The sequence below is a fragment of the Caretta caretta genome, chromosome 6 (genome assembly GCF_965140235.1).
Source record: "Caretta caretta isolate rCarCar2 chromosome 6, rCarCar1.hap1, whole genome shotgun sequence".
Lineage (NCBI taxonomy): Eukaryota > Metazoa > Chordata > Testudines > Cheloniidae > Caretta > Caretta caretta.
Window position 1 is genome coordinate 18,227,935 of NC_134211.1, and position 21,121 is coordinate 18,249,055.

General features: G+C 40.5%; 1 protein-coding gene across 1 annotated transcript in view; it reads left to right on the top strand.

Annotated features, from left to right (window-relative positions):
* The window catches only part of LOC125637986 (solute carrier family 9 member C1-like), a 295,718-nt gene that overhangs the window by 15,980 nt on the left and 258,617 nt on the right, over positions 1-21,121 (top strand). Inside the window, exons 3-4 of the mRNA XM_048853105.1 lie at positions 8,178-8,306; positions 15,999-16,164. Coding sequence (XP_048709062.1) covers positions 8,178-8,306; positions 15,999-16,164 — 295 coding nt within the window. The remainder of the gene's footprint in view (positions 1-8,177; positions 8,307-15,998; positions 16,165-21,121) is intronic.

The window sequence follows — 21,121 nt, forward strand, 5'->3', positions numbered from 1 at the left end:
CACAGACCACAGTTTGAAAACCACTGGTCTAGTTGCTAGGGCAACTTCCTCTTGTTATTTCCTGGTTCATATAGTACTCCTTAGCCAATTGGAGGGTTGAATGTTTCCCACAATTGGGAGCTTTGGGAACAGGGTCCTCTGTGAACTAGCCCGTCCCATTGACCCTTCCCTAGTTACTTGGGTGAACTGCTGTGTGGCAGTCGTGTCCTGAGTGCAGCCTGTGGCCCTGGGTTTGAGGCCTGTGATCCCTCCCACCACCATGGATGCCTTCAGCATATTGACCATCTCCCAGCTACCCTTATCACCCTTGGAAATCTGGCTCCCCTATTCCAGGCAGAGAAACCCTGTGTCTACAGATCTGAGACATTTGGATCCTAAATATTAAGAACGGACAGTCAAGGAACATTCACCTACTGTGGTACCTCATAAACGCTTTCACTGTCCAACATAAAAACAGTGATACAAAGAGGTTTTGGTTTTTTTGGATTTTTTTTGGAGACATTGGTTTACTTGATTTTTGGCAAACACCCAAAAGCACTCACCCTAAAATTGAAAATTTAATGATCAAACACAAGGGAAAAAAAAAAGTAAAACAAGCATTTATACTGAAAATGAAAGTGAATGATTCTGCATTGCAAACTTGATCAAAACCTTTAAAATCTTTACCTCCTTTTGGAGGTAAACTATGAGAGTCTCATTTTCAGAAAAACTTTTTTGATGAAAAGGAAAGGGTTAACTTTACTCTCATTCCTCATGTATAAAGGGTCTATACTGGGGCTGTCAATTAATCACAGTTAACGCCTGCAATTAGCTGAAAACAAAATTAACACATTAATTTTTTTAACGTGATGTTATTTGATTAATATATGACAATTGTTGCAACCACTGTTCTATATTTGCAACAAATCTTGTACAAAATGTGGCATGTAAGATGTCTATGAAAAGGTTATGATTTGCTGGTTATGATTGTGCTAACTGTATGCATGTATCGTTTTTGTATTTGAAGTTATGAATATTGGCTCTATAGCTGGATTTCAAATGTTTGCTTCTGGGGTAACGCCCACAAGATAGTTAGCCACCATATCTTGGAGGAACTATTCAAATTGAATGGCCCGTCAGAATGACAATTAACTCATAATGGACTATGGGAGACGCCTATCTACAGATAATGGGCTTTCCTGCTGTGACAAAGCAAAATTATGCATGGACATGTGACTTGCCCATGTGATTCCAAACTCCCATCTTTTATCTGTAATTTTCCACTAGCTGTGCTGAGGGCTATTTTTTAAACAATGGGTTTCCCTCCACATGGCAGAGCTATAAAAGGCCCTGGAAACACCTCCATTTTGCCTCTATCTTGCTCCAGCCTCTTTCCTGCTCAAACCTGTGGACTTTGAACTTCTACTAATGGGAGCATTATAAGCAATGGACTGAGGACTTTCCACTGATTTGGAAGCAAGCAGAGACTTATCAAGCCAGCAGTTTATTCCATTACTTCTACAAGCCAGAACCAAGAACTTTGCAATTACAGTATGTATTTGATTCCTTTAATCAATTTTAACTCACCCTTTTCTTTCTTTTTATGAATAAATGTTTATCAGTGAGATTTTTGGGTAAGATCTAAGTTATATTTTGACCTGGGTGTGTGGCTGGTCCTTTGGGATCAGAAGAACCTTTTATTTTAAGAGACTGGTCTGAAAGAACCACTTATCTCTAAGACTAAGTCTAATGTTTTCGGTGGTAATACAAGGACTGGAATGCCTAAGGAAACTGCTTTCATGACTTCTTATTAGCCAGTGTGGTGAAACAGAAGTTTACTTTTGTTGCTGGTTTGGTATATCCTATGGGGGATTAGCCACCAGTCTTGGAGCAATGAAGCGATGAAGTGAGCTGTAGCTCACGGAAGCTTATGCTCAAATAAATTGGTTAGTCTCTAAGGTGCCACAAGTACTCCTTTTCTTTTTGCGAATACAGACTAACACGGTGACTACTCTGAAACCAGTCTTGGAGCGTATCTGCCCGATTTCTCAGCAGTTTTTCCTGAATTTGGCATTCTCAGTTGTGACCTACTGAGGCATGGTTACAACATGTTAATAACATACCTCTGGGCAGGGAGGGAGGCATCAGCTGCAGAGGGATCTGACAGCATCCAGTCAGGCGCAGTAACCCAAGCTGCCACCAGAGGGTGGGAAGAGAAGAGGAAGTGGCTCCCATCCCAGCTACAGTGGAGAAGTAGGGATCCTGACCCCGCTTTGCCCCATTGCCTCTGGCTGGCCTCTTCCTCTGGGGACCACCCTATCCCCTCACTGTGCCCCATTGCTCCTGGCTGATTCCTCGCTATGGCGACTGACCACCCACTTGCCCCCAGCCAGCCCCTCACTCCAGGAACCGCCCCAGCCCCATGCCCCATTGTCCCTGGCTGGCCCCTCGTTCCCGTGACCTTCCCCTTGCTCTGGGGACCAGTCCCCGCCCCACGCCATGTCCCAGTGCCCCCAGCTGGCTCCTTGCTCTGGAGGTATCCTATAGAGAATAGGGATCTGGCAAGTTCAGTCTCCCTGCACTAGCCTCTCTTCCCCTCCTGCATGCGGAGTCCCTAAGATAAAATCCACCCTCCCTTGCAAACAAGGGCTCGCTCAGCTGAAGGTAACTCACCTAGTTTAGTAAAAGGAGTTTAACAGGAGTTTAATTGCGCTGTTTAACAGTGTGATTAAAACTGCGATTAATCATGATTAACTATTTTAGTCACTTGACAGCCCTAGTATTTACTTCTCCTGTTTCCAACAAATAGAAGCACATAAGAGAAGAGATAGGATAGAAAAGGTGGGGGAAATACAGCTTTTGTTGATGTTTTTTGGAATACTGGGTGGCTCATCAGTTATGAATGGATGCTTTGGCTGGCAGATCAACTGTGGCACCTGTTGCTTGGACTCTGGTTTACATTCTGTTCAGGGATGTCATCTGCTTGGGTCTTTTCTCCTTAGGGCAGGATTGCGGTCATCTCATTTCACTGTGCTGATGCAGTGCAGCTGATTTCAGGATTTGATGAAAGGCAGAGAGAATGAGATATAGGATAGGAGTAAGTAAGTGGCAAAAGAAGCAGATGGTAACACAAGGAAGAGAGGCAGAACAGGATCTTATGTGCTTCTGTGATGCTAGCAATTAGGTATCCCCACTGATGGGTTGAGGACTGGATGTCACGATATGATTTTCAGGGCTCACAAGTGAGAAACAAAGTTCCTTAAGTAAGGCCTAATGGCCTTCCTCACAGGAAGAAAGTCTTTCAGTCTGGTCTGCTTCTTTTTCTTGGGGGTCAAGGAAGATGAGATGAGTCGTGCTGATGAGATGGTTTGTGCAGGGACACAGGATGATTTTTTTTTTCAAGAACACCCAGAAGGGGAAAAGTGGGCTGAATAGTTCCTTCTCATTATTTTGTCCACCAGTTAAGCCTAATATCCAAAACACTAATTTTGATTCATTAATTTCTGGTTCTACATCTTCTGTTTTTACCAAACATGATTTCTCTGTAGTCCTTGAAGTACATCAACATGACCTTTTTTTCATTTGGACTAATTTAGTGTCTGTCTGGTTCTCTTGCACCTGTTTATACTATTCATTATTAATTTGACCTATTTCCCATCAGCATTTGTTGTTATAGGTTATTGTGGCATCTTACGAACTTTCAGATATTTTTTATATTTGAGTTCACAATTGGGGTAAACTTGTAAACCCAGTTATCACAGCAGAGACTTCTCTGAGCAGTCTATTCATTTGAGGTCTCTGGAATCACCAAGACTCTCATTTTCCCATATATGTGTTAGAACTGAGGGCCATACATTTAGCTCTCAAGTCATTTCTCCCACAAATACAGAACACAGAAGATCAAGTTGCCACAAATGATAGGTCAGCAATGTTTTATATGAGCAAAGGGGGAGGACTTGTTCATAACAACTGAGCAAATAGGGAGGACTTGTTCATAACAACTTTGCAAAAAGTCTATATAGCTACGAGTCGGGTGTATTTTACAGAGTCCATCCGATCGCCCTACATGGTAGTGAGAATTCACAATGAGATCATGGGTTAGCTGAGCAGGGATTCTACTCTGATGCCCAAGTGGTCACTAAAGGATTCATTGACTTAGGACGTTTTCAACCTTTGGGATTTTCTGAACATAGGTCCTTTCACAACAAGATTCAACACCATGTGCCCCCACTTCTGTTCAAGAGCAGGCTCAGACATTTAGTTGACAGATGTGTTCTTTGTCAGTTGGAGGATTGATCTAATGTATTCTTTTTCTTCTTTGCTATTAATATTAAATGTGTTGGCAAAGATCAGACTGGACTCAGTCAAAATGATACTAGTTGCCCTTGTAGGGCAGAAGCAGCAATGGTACACTATGATGGGATCCCTGGGATACAGCCTGGAACTGTGGGACCACTGTGACTCCTTAACTCACAAAGCTATGACAAGCAACCAACCCCTTCCAGATGCTGTGATCACTCAGCCTTCAGTACGTGGAGACTCACACCCTGCGAAATTGCATGGATGCTCTCTAAGCCATTCATGAATCATACAGAGAGAAGCACCAGCCAATTCCACCCAAGCCTTGCACCCCAGAAATATACCTTGGACAGTGCAAGCTCATTAATTAGTTTGCTGCTTCCTCAAAGGAAAGTGAATATGCACCAGTCTTTGTAATCAGATCTGAGATTCCCTGAACACCTCAACCAAAGACATAGTTTTAAATAAAATATAAAACAGATTTATTAACTAAAGAGAGATAGATTTTAAGTGATTAGAAATAGCAGGCATAGAGATCAAAGTAGGTTACAAAGGAAATAAAAATAAATTCACAGTCTGAATTCCACAGATTAAGAAGTCTTTCCCCCTAAGAGATGTTACAGGCAGCTCACAGTTCTCAATACACAGGCTGGATTCCCTTCCCAGCTTGGGACCAATTTCCCCAGTTCAAAGTCTTTGTCTTCCAAACAATCTTCCAGGTGTTGAGATGGGGGAGGAGAGAGGCCAAGTGATGATGTCACTGTCGCTCTTTTATATTTTCTTCCAGTTGCTAGAAGGATCTTTGCTGAGGAGTCTCTGGGATAGTGGATTCTTCTTGATTGGCCATCAACGCCTGTCTGGCCAGTGATAGTTGCTCCTTTGTCGTTACTGAAAAGAGCAGCTGTGGGCATCTCCCAACCTCACAACATATTTCAGTAACACATATAGAAATACTTCATAACTTCACATACAATGATAGTACGTACAATTCAACAGGATATTAAGGTTCAACAGATCAAGACTTTTAAAATGATACCTCACAAGACATGCATTGTACAAAACATATGATCATATGACAGTGTTGAATACGGGGGTTTCAGAGTTCCTATTTTGAGGTACAGAGTGTCACATACACAGACTTATTTCTCTTATACAAAGGAAATTACAACTTCTGCCAGTAACACCAGACATGCTGTTCCAGCAGCAAGGGAGAGTCTTTCATCCAGATCCTTAACTGTTACATCTAGCAGATTGGGGAATAGGACTTTAACATATTTAAAGAAATCTTGCTCCTTAGCTGCGCAATGTGTTTTAATTCAAGAATAGTCGACTAGAAAATGTTATGATTTGATATAGAAAAGATTTGGTGTATAATTGTTTGATTAAAAATTGGGTTTGTTTAGTCTGGAGAAGAGAAGACTGAGAGGGGATATGAGAGTTTTCAAGCACATAAAAGGTTGTTACTAGGAGAAGGGAGAAAAATTATTCTCCTTAACCTCAGGATAGGACAAGAAGCAGTGGGCTTAAATTGCAACAAGGGTGTTTTAGGTTGGACATTAGGAAAAACATCCTAACTGTCAGGGTGTTTAAACCCTGGAATTAATTGCCCAGGGAGATTGTGTAATCTCCATCATTGGAGATTGTTAAGAGTAGGTTAGACAAACATCTGTCAGGGATGGTCTAGATCAGCAGTTGTCAACCAGGGGTTTGGGCCCCCCTGGGGGGCCATGGGCAGGTTTCAGGGGGTCCACCAAGCAGGGCCAGTGTTAGACTCATTGAAGCCCAGGGCAGAAAGCCGAAGCCCCGCTGTGCAGATCTGAAGCCCAGAGCCCTGAGCTCTGCTACCCCCTAACGCTAGCCTTGCCTTTTATGTGCAGAAAACCAGTTGTGGCAGCACAGGTGGACCATGGAGTTTTTATAGCATACTGGGGGAGCACAGAAAGAATAAGGTTGAGAACCCCATGTCTAGATAATACTTAGTCCTGCCATGAGTGCAGGAGACTGGACTAGATGACCTTTTGAGGTCCTCTCCATTCCTACGATTCTACAATTCTATGATAAGGATATTGATCTTGCGTCAGTTCCTATTCAATGTATTTTAGAATATTTATTTAATTTTAAAAATGTGTGTGTTTGCCTCAAGTAAAGTACATCTAGCAGCAATAGCAGCTTTCATACACCTATTAATAGTAAATCTATCTTTTCACATGACTCTTAAAAAGGTTTTGAAGGGTTTATTAAACTTGTATCTGCCAGTAAAAAATCCAGTTCCTCCATGGAATTTAAATTGGGTATTAACAAAACGTATGTTTCCACCATTTGAACTCTGTCAGAGTATTCTTTATTTCATCTTTACATTAAAACGGCTTTTATAATAGCTGTCACATCTGTTAGAAGAATTTGTGAACTGCATGCATTGATTGCTGACCCTCCTTACACTCTTACTCATAAAGTCAAAGTTGTACTTAGACATCAGCCCATATTTTGTCCTAAAGTAATTTTGGACTATCATGTTAATCTGTTAATTTATGGGTCTTCTTTCCTTGACCTCATGCTCATAAGGGGAGTCTAGATTACATTGTTTAGATGCCACAAGTTTTGTCATATTCTGTGAATAGGACTGAGGAGTTTTGGGCTTCTCCCAAATTATTCATTTCATATGCTGGAAATTTTAAAGGTCAAGCTATCACTACACAGTCCTCGTCTAGATGAGTTAGGCAGTATATAGAGGAGAGTTATAAGATCTCTTCTGTTTCTCCTCCTGGGGGGTACTCACTGCACTCAAGCAATTGCTACCCCTGTTATATGTGCTAGACGTGTTCCCTTTACTGAAATTTCAAAGCTAGCACTTTGAGTTCTAGTCAGTCTTTAATTTAACATTATGCTTTAGATTTTGCAGCTAGACTTCAGGCTCAGTTTGGCAGAGTGGTGCTTCAGTCTTTAATTAGGGGGAACCTGTGTCCCTCCACCTTTTTATTTACTGCTTGCCAAATGATCCCAAGAATAGAAATATGCAGAGGACACTTGAAGGAGAAATGAAGATTACTTACATGTAGGTGGAGTTGTTTGAAGTAGACTCTGCATATTCATACTCCCAGTCTGCCTTCCCCTTTTCTGCTGAGTTCTAGTCAATTTTGTACTCTATATTAGCAGTGTCAGGATCTGAGGTAGCAGGTGGCACCATGGCCCCTTTTATTGCCTCCCCCTCAGAATGTGCTTGAATGATGAGGGAAGGAGTAGGAGGGGTGTATAAGTGCTCTAATGGACACTGTATCAGCAGGTTCTACCATCCAAACTGCACTGGTTGGTGCATCCCAAGAATGTAAATATGCAGAGTCCATCTCAAAGAACTCTAGTTACAGGTAAGTAACCTTCATTTATTTCTGTATATAAATCTGCAATGTTTTCTTCCCAAGTATCTTTCATACTAGGGTCCTGGGTTTAGAGGGAAAGGCCTTCTGTGAAAGAGTTGTGTAAGGCTGTCATCTGGCAGTCCACATATATTTGTTACAAGGCACTACTGACTTTTCCTGTCAGCCTCACAGATGCTTGGCCTGAGGTGGGTGCTGAGCATTGTCATTTTGTAATGGTCATTTCCTCCCTAGGTGGGGAGCCTGTGGGCACTGTTACTTGGAGCCCATTGGTCCAAATTGTTGAAAGAGGCAATGCAGTTTGGTGAAAGGAGAATGACAGATATTTAGAAGTCGGTGATTGATCACATTGTCTTGACAGTTTGAACAGCAAAGGGAAACCAATTGGTCTAGAATGATGATTACTTAATATCATTGCAGATTTACAGATAGGAAAAAAACTTTTATTTTTCCCCCATTCCATAACATATATTATTTTTTTCAAGAAATCACTTAATAAGTGTACTTATCTTTCTTTTGTATTGTCAGTTTAGCATTTTGACAGAATACATTGCAGAAATTGATCCGCTCCTGTTTCTTCATATGTTCACACCTGTTATAATATTTACTGCTGCTTTTGAAATGGATTTTTATATATTTCGGAAATCATTTTGGCAGGTAAGATGTGATTTCAGAAACTTCCTATTAGAGTTCATTATATGGAAAAGGTAAGAGGTAATTGTGTCCTTGTTTTTCTTTGTGACTGTAAAGTGGTTGCAATGGTTTGGTATACATTATAAACTTTAAAAAGAAAAGGAAAAGCTTCATTGGAGCAATAAGACTTTAGAAACCTTTTTACCTTTTAAAATGTAGTGACACCTCATCTGTGAGTTGGGAGTTTGCCTAGCTCAACCTGGAGTGAAGAAGAGAGAGGTCTTGGGGAGAGAGAACTGGGGTGGGTCACAGCCCTCAGTGTCTCTATCTTACCAGTGCTGATCTTAAGGCCTGTGAGGGAGGGTGTGATGGTTCGGTCACAGAGACCCCCTTGGGACTGTTACCTGATGTGCTGAGACTACCTCTGAGCCCATTTTCTCTGCCAGTTTGGGCCTCCAGAACTCTGCCTTCTTGAGCCAGATATGCCAGTCTGCTCCAACACAGACCCAGGGTCTGAACCACACGCCTCAAAGCTGCAGACTTAATTGAAAACAGCTTAAGAAGTGCTCCTGTCTCTAGCATCCAGACACCCAGCCTCCAATGAGATCGAAACCCCGAATAAATCCATTTTACTCTGTATAAAGCTTATACAGAGTAAACTCAAATTGTCTGCCCTCTATAACACTGATAGAGAGAGACGCACAGCTGTTTGCTCCCCCAGGTATTAATTATTTACTCTGGGTTAATTAATTAACAAAAGTGATTTTATTAAGTATAAAAAGTAGGATATAAGTGGTTCCAAGTAATAACAGACAGAACAAAGTAAGTTACCAAGCAAAATAAAACAAAACATGCAAGTCTAAGCCTAATACATTTAAGAAACTGAATACAGGTAAATCTCACCCTCAGAGATGTTCTGATAAGCTTCTTTCACAGACTAGACTCCTTTCTAGTCTGGGCCCAATCCTTTCCCCTGGTACAGTCCTTGTTCCAGATCAGGTGGTAGCTAGGGGATTTTTCATGACTGCAGCCCCCTTTTTTCTGTTCCACCCCCTTCTATAGCTTTGGCACAAGGCGGGAATCTTTTGTCTCTCTGGCCTCCTTCTAAATGGAAAGCACCAGGTTTAAGATGCATTCCAGTACCAGATGACATGGTCACACATCCTGTGAGACCCCAAACCTTCATTCTTCCTCACCTGACTCACAGGAAGGCTTGCAAGTAAACAGAGCCATTTACAACCAATTGTCCTAGTTGATGGGAGCCATCAAGATCCCAAACCACCAATAATGACCCACACTTTGCATAATTACAATAGGACCTCAGAGTTATATTTCATATTTATAGTTTCAGATACAAGAGTGATACCTTTATACAAATAGGATGACCATACTCAGTAGATTATAAGCTTTGTAATGATACCTTACAAGAGACCTTTTGCATGAAGCATATTCCAGTTACATTATATTAACACTCATTAGCATATTTTCATAAAATCATATGGAGTGCAGCATCACAGATGGTATTAAAAAAGGTCTGCTCAGCAGAGAGCTTTGAGGCAACTTCACTGTAAAAGACACAGTATACTCCTCAGGAGACTTCTGCCAAACCTTGTTTTCTCCTTCACCACTCTGTCAGATGTCCATCCCAATCTCTTCAGGGAGATTTGTCCCATGGTTACCCAGGCTGTCACAAATTTTTGTGGAGTGAGTGCTACTTTCAGCACCTCCAGCTAATTCTACTATCTTTGAGCATGAAGAGTTTCTTCTTTAGCATGCCCCCATCCCTCAACATCCAGAATTGCTCCACAATCTTGAGAGGGGGCACAGGTGCGCCTTTCTCCACTGCAGTTCCAGTACTTCTTCGACAGCTGCTCTTTTAAACCAGTTATTTAAAAGATGCTGATTTGGCTGGCACTGCCTGCTGCTGATAAACAAAGCTAACTGAACAGCGAGTAAGGCTTCTACCTATGAAAAAACATAAATGGATGAGGATTAATTAGTTGCTCCTAAATATATAAAAATAATAAACATAACATAGATGTCTCAGAAAGTGATACCAGTAGTTAAGGTTGCATGTGTTTTCCATTATAAGATTGTGTTTCAGTTGCTTATAACTTTGACAAAGTTAAACTGTTTGGGATGAAAAATTCCATGCTAGAGGTCTGCATGAGTTGGAATGTTTCTGGCAAGTTTCAGCTAAAATGATAAAGCTGTTTCCAAGAACAAGGTTATGGAAAAACACATTGTTTTGTCCATGTAAAAGAATAATTGTTTTCATCGAAAAACTTAGCACCTCTCTGCTGTGGAACAAGATACTTGACATTTGTCATTGGGGCAGGGTTGCCCTGGTGTCAGAGTTGTGCCTTTTACTTTGTCTGTGAAAATTTGCCCAAATTTGGCACGTGCTCAGTGGAGTCTAGTTAGAATTTGACAGCTAAATTCTCCAAAGAGTCAGTCTGCACTGAGCATGCCCTGTCCCCTTGCAACTCCTATATGCTGACTTTGGATTGTGCATGCACTATCCCAGCGTTGGAAAGGATGAGCAGGACTTTCCCTGCAACTGCTCCTCTTGGCTGCTGGATGCTGTTTGGCATTGGGTATGTGGACAGAGAGCAGGCAGACTGTCTTTCCCGTGCTCTCAGTGCTCCTGGTACTGGCATCTAGTCAGTGAGGAGGAGGAAACAGACAGACTTGAATGGAAAAGGATCAGGAGTGTGGGTGGAGGGAGTGAGATATGCAGGGCAGGGACACACAGGAGCTCAGGGGTGGATTTAGGAGCATGGGGGGAGGGGAATAGGAGCAGGACAGCGAGGGACAGATGATGTGGGAATTGATAAGGGAAAGAGATGCGGTGAAGGAGTAGAGGAGAGGGGCAGGAGCAAAGGATAAGAGCAATAGGCGCAATGAGTGGGGACAGAGGCAGCAGTTAAGCTGGGGGAAAATGGACAATGCCAGAGAGGGGCAGGAATTGAGGTGGTGGGGATGGAGTAGAAGGGGCCAGGGAAAGGCTTGTGGGGGACAGGAGCAGAAGAGTCTGTAACCACTAGTTACTACATTCCCTGACAGAATTTAGATTTTAACATATTATTCTCGAGTCTGAACATTCTTTTGCTTTCTAGCAAATAGTTGTGAAACCCTTTGGGTCAAGTGTGTCTCCATCCCCCTCTAGTGGCAGGTTCACTTGGAAAAGTCTTATACTACTACCAGTGACTACAATAACTCAAGTGAAAGAGGACTGTGCTGTGGCTCTAGAGATCATCCCAATCCTGCTGAAGACTGCGTTGGGGATTATTATGGTTCCACAGAATGGAATTTTTGTTTTTTTCAGTTTTACGGGTTCTTAAAAAGGAAATTGCATCCAGAAATTTTAAAAGAATATTAAGATTGCAAAGCCCACTATGCAAAGTTAGGAAATTACAGAATTAGGTGTGCTCATGCAACCTTAATTGGCCCTCTTGTTTATACATTGATACAGTCTTTAGTTACATGATCTGACAGCATATTTTCTGCAGGACCCCTACCTCATTTCGTGCACCTGATGCACTGTGCTTTGGGAACTCATTCGGGTTGTTAGGTGAATGAGGATCTTGTATGTAGGATTCCTGCCTCATTTGTTGCAGAGGTTAGAAAGTGTGTGATGAATGAGGAAGGGAACTGCAGGAAGAGAAGGGATTGCCTCATGGTTAAGACAGTTGAATGCCACACTGGAGAACTGGATTCTGTCCCTGCGTATGCCCCAGAGCTTCTTTGTGATGCAGGGCAAGTCACTTAAACCAAAACTTTCATAGATGTCCATGGTGTGTTCATCGTTTTATGAGTACCCAGCATGAGACAAAGGAGTCTGATTTGCTGAAGTGCTGAGAACTCGCAAGTGAGGTCAATGGGACCTCTGCTCTGAACATATAAGTGCTATAAAATACTAAGTACACTGAAAAAAATAAAGCTCTAGGCATCTCATTGGGCACCCAAAATTAGCTGACATTTTTGACAATTTAATTTTTAATCTCTGTCCCTGAGTTCCCCATGTGTAAAATGGGGATAATATTCACCTCATATCATGGGTTTTGTGAAGATACGTTCATTAACATTTGTAAAATGCTAAGATACTATGATGACAGCACTATAGAAAAGCCCATGAGAAAATTAATAATTATATTTAATGCAGGGTTTGGATGGTGTGTAGCAAACAATGTATGGTGTTACACATGGAATGATGAGGATAAAAAAGAAATATTGACTAGCTACCGATTCAATGAACAACTGTCCATCCTGTGCACTGAATGAGGTAGTGTCTTATGGACAATATTGGCTGTAATCATATAGATTCATACATTTGAAGGCCGGAAGGGACCACTATGATCATCTAGTCTGTCCTCCTGTATAATACAGCCATAGAATGTCTCTGAAATAATTCCTGTTTGAACTAGAGCATATCTTTAAAAAAAAAAAAATTCTTGAGTTAAAAATTTCCAGTGATAGAGAATCCACCACAACCTTTGGTAAATTGTTTCAATGATTAATTATCCTCACTGTTAACAGTTTACACCTTATTTCCAGTCTCAATTTGTCTAGACTCAAATTCCAGCCATAGTATCATGTTATGCCTTTGTTTGCTAGTTTGAAGAACCCATTATCAAATATTTGTTCCCCTGCAATCAAGTCATCCCGAGACCTTCTCTTTGCCAAGCTAAATAGATTGAGATCCTTGAGTCTATCATTAAAGGATTAGAAAACCGTATCTTACAATCATTTTTGTGGCATTTCTCAGAACCCTTTAGAATTTATCATCATGCTTCTTGAATTGCGGACACACTGTCATCATTGTGGCAGATCCCAAGGGGATTTAGCCTCCTTGCAGATAGCACACTACCCAAATGGATCTCTAGCTAGGTCCTTAAGGTGGTCATGCTTGATATTCAGTTTATGTCCATTGTTGGCAATCTTAGCATGCCACCGAACCTTTTGACTGCCCCTTGATTGCTGGTGGTATAGCTGCATTTCCTTGGTATAAACACTTTGGTCTTGTAATATGTCTACACCAAGAAAGCTGCCGAAACTGAATCAGTGCTGATGGGTATGGTTGCTGGGTTCAGCTTCGAATATCCTCATTTCTGATCTTGAACTGCCATTTGGTATGAAATAGCTGATGAAGACAACAAGAATCAAAAATGTCAATTTAGTGCTCTATGGTGTTCCTCGGTGCTTACATTTCATCGCCATACAACAGAGTTGGTATAGCCATGATTCTGTAGATCTGCTGCTTGGTGTCCAGACTTCCCCACAGAGTCCACAGAAAGGACTGAAATATGACAATAGCTGCTGATTTGCAGGTATCCACATCTTTCAAGCATCCTCTAGCATTGTTAATGATGCTTCCTAAGTATATTACAGTTGCCACCTGCTTTATGTCTCACGTGGAATGGTAAATACTAAGCTGGTTGTAATCCGTACCTGGAGGCTTCCTGATGGTGTTTTTTGAATTGTGGACACTAGAGCTGGTAAATAAAGACTGTATTGTAATATGTATGCACAAGGGAGCTGAATTAGGATTCCATGAGTAACTTTAATTTTGGCATTTCCTAACTCTTGAGTGTAATCTTAATGTTCTTATAACAGAAGGTATTTTTAATGTAATTATTATATAGATCAAAGATATCATAGATATGTTCCCCAACTCTCACTTAAAAAAAAGTGATCAGTATGTGTATCAGCACTTCAATATTTGCTTTTTCAGTTCAGATATGAACTGTTCTGTGCAAGCTGCCAGTTGGAAACTGACTGAAGAAATTGTACAGAAATGTTTAAATTAGAGAAAACAAAATGAAAACTGAACAAAAACTTTTATCCAGCCCCTGATGAAAAAAACAACAACTTTGGTTCCTGCAGTTTGGTGGTGTTTGGGAAAATATTTTAATGCCCTTTCAATTTTCAGTAGCTGAAAGCATGTGCAGACCAAATTGGCATTGTACATGACAGAACCCAATATGTCATCTCCTGAGAAGCACATGTATCTTCTCATGGACGTCTGCAAGTCCTAAAAGAGCACACAGTGATGAACACACGTGCTCTTCATGACTTTCAGTGTGGGGGTAGGGTTGGAAAAAGCACCTGTTCCTCTTAAAGCAAGAGCTTCAGTTTCTGGAAGATAAGTGAGAAAGTTAATCTGTCATTTAAGTATTGTATAAAAAGAAAAGCCCGTGTATATGACACAAAGTCAGCATAAAACAAAGAAGGGATAGCAAACATAGTCTTCCAGGCTGAATGTTGCTTTGCGTAATGTTGATGTCACCCAAGTAACTTAATATGAGTACTTGGACAGATGAACCTCTAATTATTATTGTTTGTTTATAGCACTGTACCACTTAGTTGCTTTAGTCATGGACCTGGACCATGTTGTGCTAGATGCTGTACTAACACAGAACAAAAATATGGTTCCTGCTCTGAAGAGCTTACAATCTAAATAGACAAGACAGCTGAAGGATGGGGAAAGGGTATAACACACAATCAGAGTGAACAATGTGATGGCAGCAAACATCATGTTAGTTCTATTATTTTTTTCTTTTGCTGGGTTTAGTTAGGAGGAAGGATAAGCTCAAGGGAAGGGAAGAGGATAAGGGGAACAGGGGAGAAGAGGGTAAGAGGAGTGATACTGAGGTGAAGAGCTTGTGGAGGAGGGCTGGAACAATAGCACAGGGCAAAAAAAAAATATTCAGTCAAAACTGTAGAAAGTTCTCCAAAAAACTAAAGGGGTGCTTTAACTGATTCTGCCCTACTAGCTGGAGTCTCTGGCTGTCCCCTTTGCCCTTTTCTCTCAAACCTACATGGCAGGGTGAAGGAGAAGACACCACCTGGGTTCTAGTGCACAGTTCAGGGTCTGAGGGATGTTTTGGGGAAGGTACCAGACTGGGTATAGGAAGTGCCACTTAAATACATCAGATTGTAGGCTGAATATTGGTAATTTGTTAGCGAGGCTAGTTGTTTTTGTAAACTCCTGTCATAGCACTAGGAAGTTGAGGGTTCTTCATATTGACATCCAGATTATTGCTTCAAATCCCAGTGCAGGTGTGCTTGCAAGTCTGGTAAAGAAATTAAAGCTTCCAGCTTTACAATATTTTTTTAAACTACTATAGGTGACTAAAGGATAGTTAAAACAGCCCCCATTAACAATTTACTTGATGGGAAACCTCTTTGAACAGTTAAAAGAATAAGCAGGTGATAGGTGATACCATTTGAAGTGGCCAGAATAACACAAAAAGCAATTCACAATTCAGCCACCCATGCAGCCGCAACTCTGTCCTGTAGTGATGCCATGAGTTTAAAAAAAAATCTACTGTTTTAAAAAATCAGTTAAATTTAATCCAGCGCTATAAGCAGTGATATTATGCACTTGTGATTGTATGGTTATTGCAAGGTGTCGGCACAAAGAGGAAATAAGGTTGTTCACATGTCTTAACTGTTTGTTTTAATTTCTTAACATGTTTGGGTTTTTATTAATTTAACCTTAACTCTGAATTTCCTAGGGTTTGCAATGCTTATTTATGGGATAATTATAATATCTCAATAATATTTGTACCTTTAAATTACTTATATACATTCAACCTTAAATCCAATTTAACATAGTTTTTGTCTGGGAATATAAAATGAATAATCTTGTGATACAATAGGATCTATGAATATTTTAAAATCTAATAATACATTTATGAATTGTCTTCACAGATATTGCTACTTTCAGTTCCTGGCTTTTTGCTGAATTGTACTTTAATTGGATGGTTAACTTATAAAATCAATAAGTATAACTGGAACTGGCACGTTAGCATGTTGTTTGGAATCATTCTTAGCACAACAGATCCTATCCTTTCTGTGGCTTCTGTAAAAAACATTGGTATGTCAATTTTTCCAACAGTTTGGAAAGTATGAATATTTATAGATTTAAATAATCCTGCACACAATACAGAAATTGGGGCATGCTGTATTTCATCACTCTTGCTATTTTTTGAGCTTATTGCATTCTTGAAAACAAAAATGGGGAGGAGGACTGGGAAAAATGAAGTGCTAATATTTGTGAATAAACGAGGAAAACTCCCAAAAATAATAAAACAGAAGTTATAAATTATGTTATGAATGTGGTGGACAGCAACAAAAAAATTATCAAAACACTCCATCATATATACATATATATATCCAAATATCACTGGTGCTATTAGTTATGGAGGTCTGCTTTGGATTCAGACAAGTTAATGTGAGCTAAAACAAAAGCCTCTGCCAGAATGTCATTGAAGCCAAAGTATATTTAGGGCAAGAGCAAACTTAAAAAAAAACAAACTATTCTTTACTGACCTTTTTCTTTAGAACCCATAGTGAGTGTTACAGTGACAATCTAACTAAAACAAATATTTCAATATATATAACATAGATGGAGACCAAATGTTTTATAAGGGAAGCTTTTGTCCTTTTCGTTCTGAGGGAATGAAAGGAACTAAAGAGTAGTTTGTGATTTTTTGCCAAAGCCCTTAAAATTCTTAACCTTGAAGTAAAAGTGACTGTCCCTTATCTCTCTGAGCATAGGGAACATGCTAAGATTCTGAAACTTTTTTTTTCGCAGCTGTAGCTAAAGCGTCCCCCAAAAACTTCTGACAAAAGAGGCCTGGATTTGAATGGTTCTAGAGATGACATTCTGATCTCAGGACTGGAACCACATGTTCCTTCTGGCCACTGTGTAAGAGAGAAGAAGGGCATGAGAAGTGAATCTTGTGATGTTACAAAAAGCATAATAAATAAGGAAGAGCCTTATACATGTTTTGAAGTTTCTCATACGTGATTCTGTTATTCTTAGATTTTAATTTGAGAGCATCTTAATAGTTTGCATCCAGGAGAGTCAAGCTGTAGAGATGACCAAGCCACAGCAGCACATAAAGCTAAAAAGGAGGTGTCATGGTCTATTTTGAGAGATATTTATATTATTATAGGATCCTTAGATAAAATTACCGCTTCCACAAGGTTTGCCATCTTTTTGGTATGGGAAGACATTTCTGAGTCCACCTTAGAAATAAAATTTTGACCTTTTATTCCTTAAGAGATTTGTATAATGGGGAGGCAGAGCTTACAAATATTCTTCCAACTTGTAGGCAGTCATTCTGAATTAATATCTTTTAAACATTTAGGAATAAAAAATATTGATCCTTACATTTTTCACTTGAAAGGGATTTCTTTTGAGGGTTTCTGGGGATTTAGAGTCTGCATCTTCAATCTTGAGGGTCTTGCTAATTTTAGGAGTTAATTTGATTAAATTGGTCTACTACTCACAAAGTCAAATTAATATGGTTGAGGAGCCTAAGATGGAGAAAAACCCCACACTCAGGAGGATTATGATGTTAACCCTTGTAGGGCTTGTGTTCACTAGCAAATTAGGCTCTTAGAATACAGCCTTGAGGAGTCCTGTTAACTGGCATGATGATAAATGTGAATTTGAAAGTCAAAATGGACAGGAACAAGATGTGTTTAACATTATGTCAGCTGTTCAAGGGTAAACCTTGGTTCCAGTAGGGGTTTTTCCCTTTTTTGCTTTATGCTGTCTAAAAAAGGCCTGAGAAAATTGAAAAACCCCTCCCCACTTTTTGCTGTTTTTAAATATGAAGAAGTCTTGTCTTCCCTGTTTTGCTTGAGGTCTCCTAGAAGGTTTGGAGAACTGGAATTCTGTATTTTAGAATGTTTATTTTAAAAGTGGGCTATTAACTTTGAATTTCTAAGATTTCTAATGTGTATGTTTTGCATCTTTATTTGAAAATAGTGTTTTCTTAAGACAGTGCTTTGTCTATCAGTGCTTTGTCTGGAGAAAGAGACCCCATTCATAACTCCTCAGATTCTAGAAATGATTCAAACCCAATAGCTGTTCATAATCAAGATGACTATTTAGAGCCCAGCACAGAGAATCACTCCTCTAAGGGTCAAAATAGGCATGGCTTTGGCCATAATTTTATCGCTATGGTTAAGATTTGCAGTGAGGCAAAAATTTATTGCATGAATGGTGTCCCAGCAGCATTCATCAATTGCCAATTCTCTCTAGTGGCTAGAATTGCTTGTGCTATGCCTTGATATCCCCTGGGTAGAATTGCACACAGTGTATCTCAAGAAATTCTTTCTGAGTGCATGGAACCACTCACTGGATGCAAAGCGAAATAAGGCATAATTCTTGCATCTTATCCAAATGTCCCTTTGAGGTAAGATAAGACTAAAGAACATGCTGAAAGCCTGCTTAGTTTTCACTATAGAGGGTGGGGAACTGTCACAGATTCACAGAATCAGTGCTACGCCCCCAGATTTGGAGGAACCCCTTCAGTGTGCCAGACCCCAAGTAGTCTCACTCTTCCTTCAGGGTAGGCTACGCAGCCTCACTGCCTTCTTAGACTGAACCTCTGTGGCTCCAGCACTCCTGCTTCATACTGTGAGCTCTGTTCAGTGAGTCATACTGAGATAGACTCCTGGTAGACACTTATGCACTCTTCAGGGATTAATGCACCTCACCAAGTATTTGCAGTGACACTTTAACAGCACTATCAAAAGAGTAGGGTTTATTAGGTGGACCACAGAAGAGTAAATCTGTAGTTTGGCTTAGAGAAATGGAGATTAAAGCAGAGTCCAAGTCCAGTCTGGTTAGCTGAAAGCCCAGCTAAGCTGTACTCAACCCCCATACTCAGGTCAGGCTCTGCCTTTCTGTCTGACCTTGTTCAGCTCCCATGTGAAAGCCCCTGACTCCTTCCAGCAACTAACTGTTATCCCTTACCAGTCCTTTGTTTTTGAGCTGGGGCATTGGGCTCAGCTTCCCTGCTGAGAGATGGCAAAATCCATCTCTCCCTTGATCATGGATTGCTAGGTGTCAATGTCCTGATGATTGGCTTTTCCATTGTCTTCTTGGATGTTCCACTGATATGGGGTTGACCTCAGACAGTCCTTTTATAACGAACCAGTCAGGCTCAGACAGTTAGGGCAACATTCATACCTGTTTCTCTTAGCCTGCGCTGAGAGCAAACAGTCCTTTTTCTCACTGGGTAACCATGCAAAATATAGGGGAAATGGAGGCACACATAGGTTTCATAAAAATACTACAGAAAATTGCCACTTCATCACAAGAGCATACCCAGAGAACAAGATAATTCAGGATTTACAGGCCCTTGCCCGGGAAAGTGAAAGCAACTCTTTTGAGGTCCCACTTCAGGCTATTTTCTTAATTCACTTTGATTGCACTACCAGTGTTGTGTCTTATCAAAAACATGAGAATTGCCATATGTGATCAGAGCAAAGGTCTATTGAGGCTACACCACTGTATTGTCTTTTATTAGACTTCTCACAGGAATGGAGATCTACGTAGGATAGGGTAAATTAAACAGAGTTTTTATCAACTAGCATTTTCCAGTATTAATACTCTGTTTTCAGCAGCATAGCTCAGCACATATATACAGGTTCTCTCTCTGTCTCTAAGTCACTTCCTGAGCCTCTCTTAAATTAACAGTGTACCAAATATATGTATCATATGTACAATACACCCCCCCCCCCATAAATAAAAGAAGTTTGGAGATGCCATTACCAATGTTCCTGATTCATAACAGCATTAGGACATGCCATAGTCCTTCTATTCTGGGTTTAAATCTTTATCTGGAGTGACACAGATGTGGTGTCATCTGGTGATTGTATTTGTGTTGATTGTTGTCAAGGTTCCTCCCCCACTCTGAACTCTAGGGTACAGATGTGGGGACCTGCATGAAAACCTCCTAAGCTTACTTTTACCAGCTTAGGTTAAAACTTCCCCTAGGTACAAATTAATTTTATCCTTTGTCCTTGGAATATCCACTGCCACCACCAAACTCTAACTGGGTTTACTGGGAAACGTTGTTTGGACACGTCTTTCCCCCCAAAATCCTCCCAACCCTTGCACCCCACTTCCTGGGAAAGGTTTGGTAAAAATCCTCACCAATTTGCATAGGTGACCACAGACCCAAACCCTTGGATCTGAGAACAATGAAAAAGCATTCAGTTTTTTTACAAGAAGACTTTTAATAGAAATAGAAGTAAACAGAAGTAAAGGAATCACCCCTGTAAAATCAGGATGGTAGATACCTTACAGGGTAATTAGATTCAAAACATAGAGAATCCCTCTAGGCAAAACCTTAAGTTACAAAAAAGACACACAGACAGAAATAGTCATTCTATTCAGCACAATTCTTTTCTCAGCCATTTAAAGAAATCATAATCTAACACATACCTAGCTAGATTACTTACTAAAAGTTCTAAGACTCCATTCCTGTTCTATCCCCGGCAAAAGCTGCACACCGACAGACACAGACCCTTTGTTTCTCTGCCTCCTCCCAGCTTTTGAAAGTATCTTGTCTCCTCATTGGTCATTTTGGTCAGGTGCCAGCAAGGTTACCTTTAGCTTCTTAACCCTTTATAGGTGAGAGGATTTTTTCCTCTGGCCAGGAGGGATTTTAAACGGGTTTACCCTTCCCTTTATATTTATGACACGCCCCCCAAATCTCAGCTAGGGTGAAACACTGGCTGGGATTTCTTCCTGGAGCTCTAGGAAAAACAGAGTTAATAAGACACATGCATCTCTAAATATACTACCAAGTACATAAAGACTAACAATATTTTCCACGTCTCAAGGACGATTTTAACCAGTTGATTCTGGGAAACTTTCACGGGAGAGTGCATCAGCCACTTTGTTAGAAGCTCCTGAGATGTGCTGGATGTTGAAATCAAAATCTTGGAGAGCTAAACTCCACCGAAGAAGTTTTTTGTTATTTTCTTTGACGGTGTGAAGCCACTTCAGTGCAGCATGGTCGGTT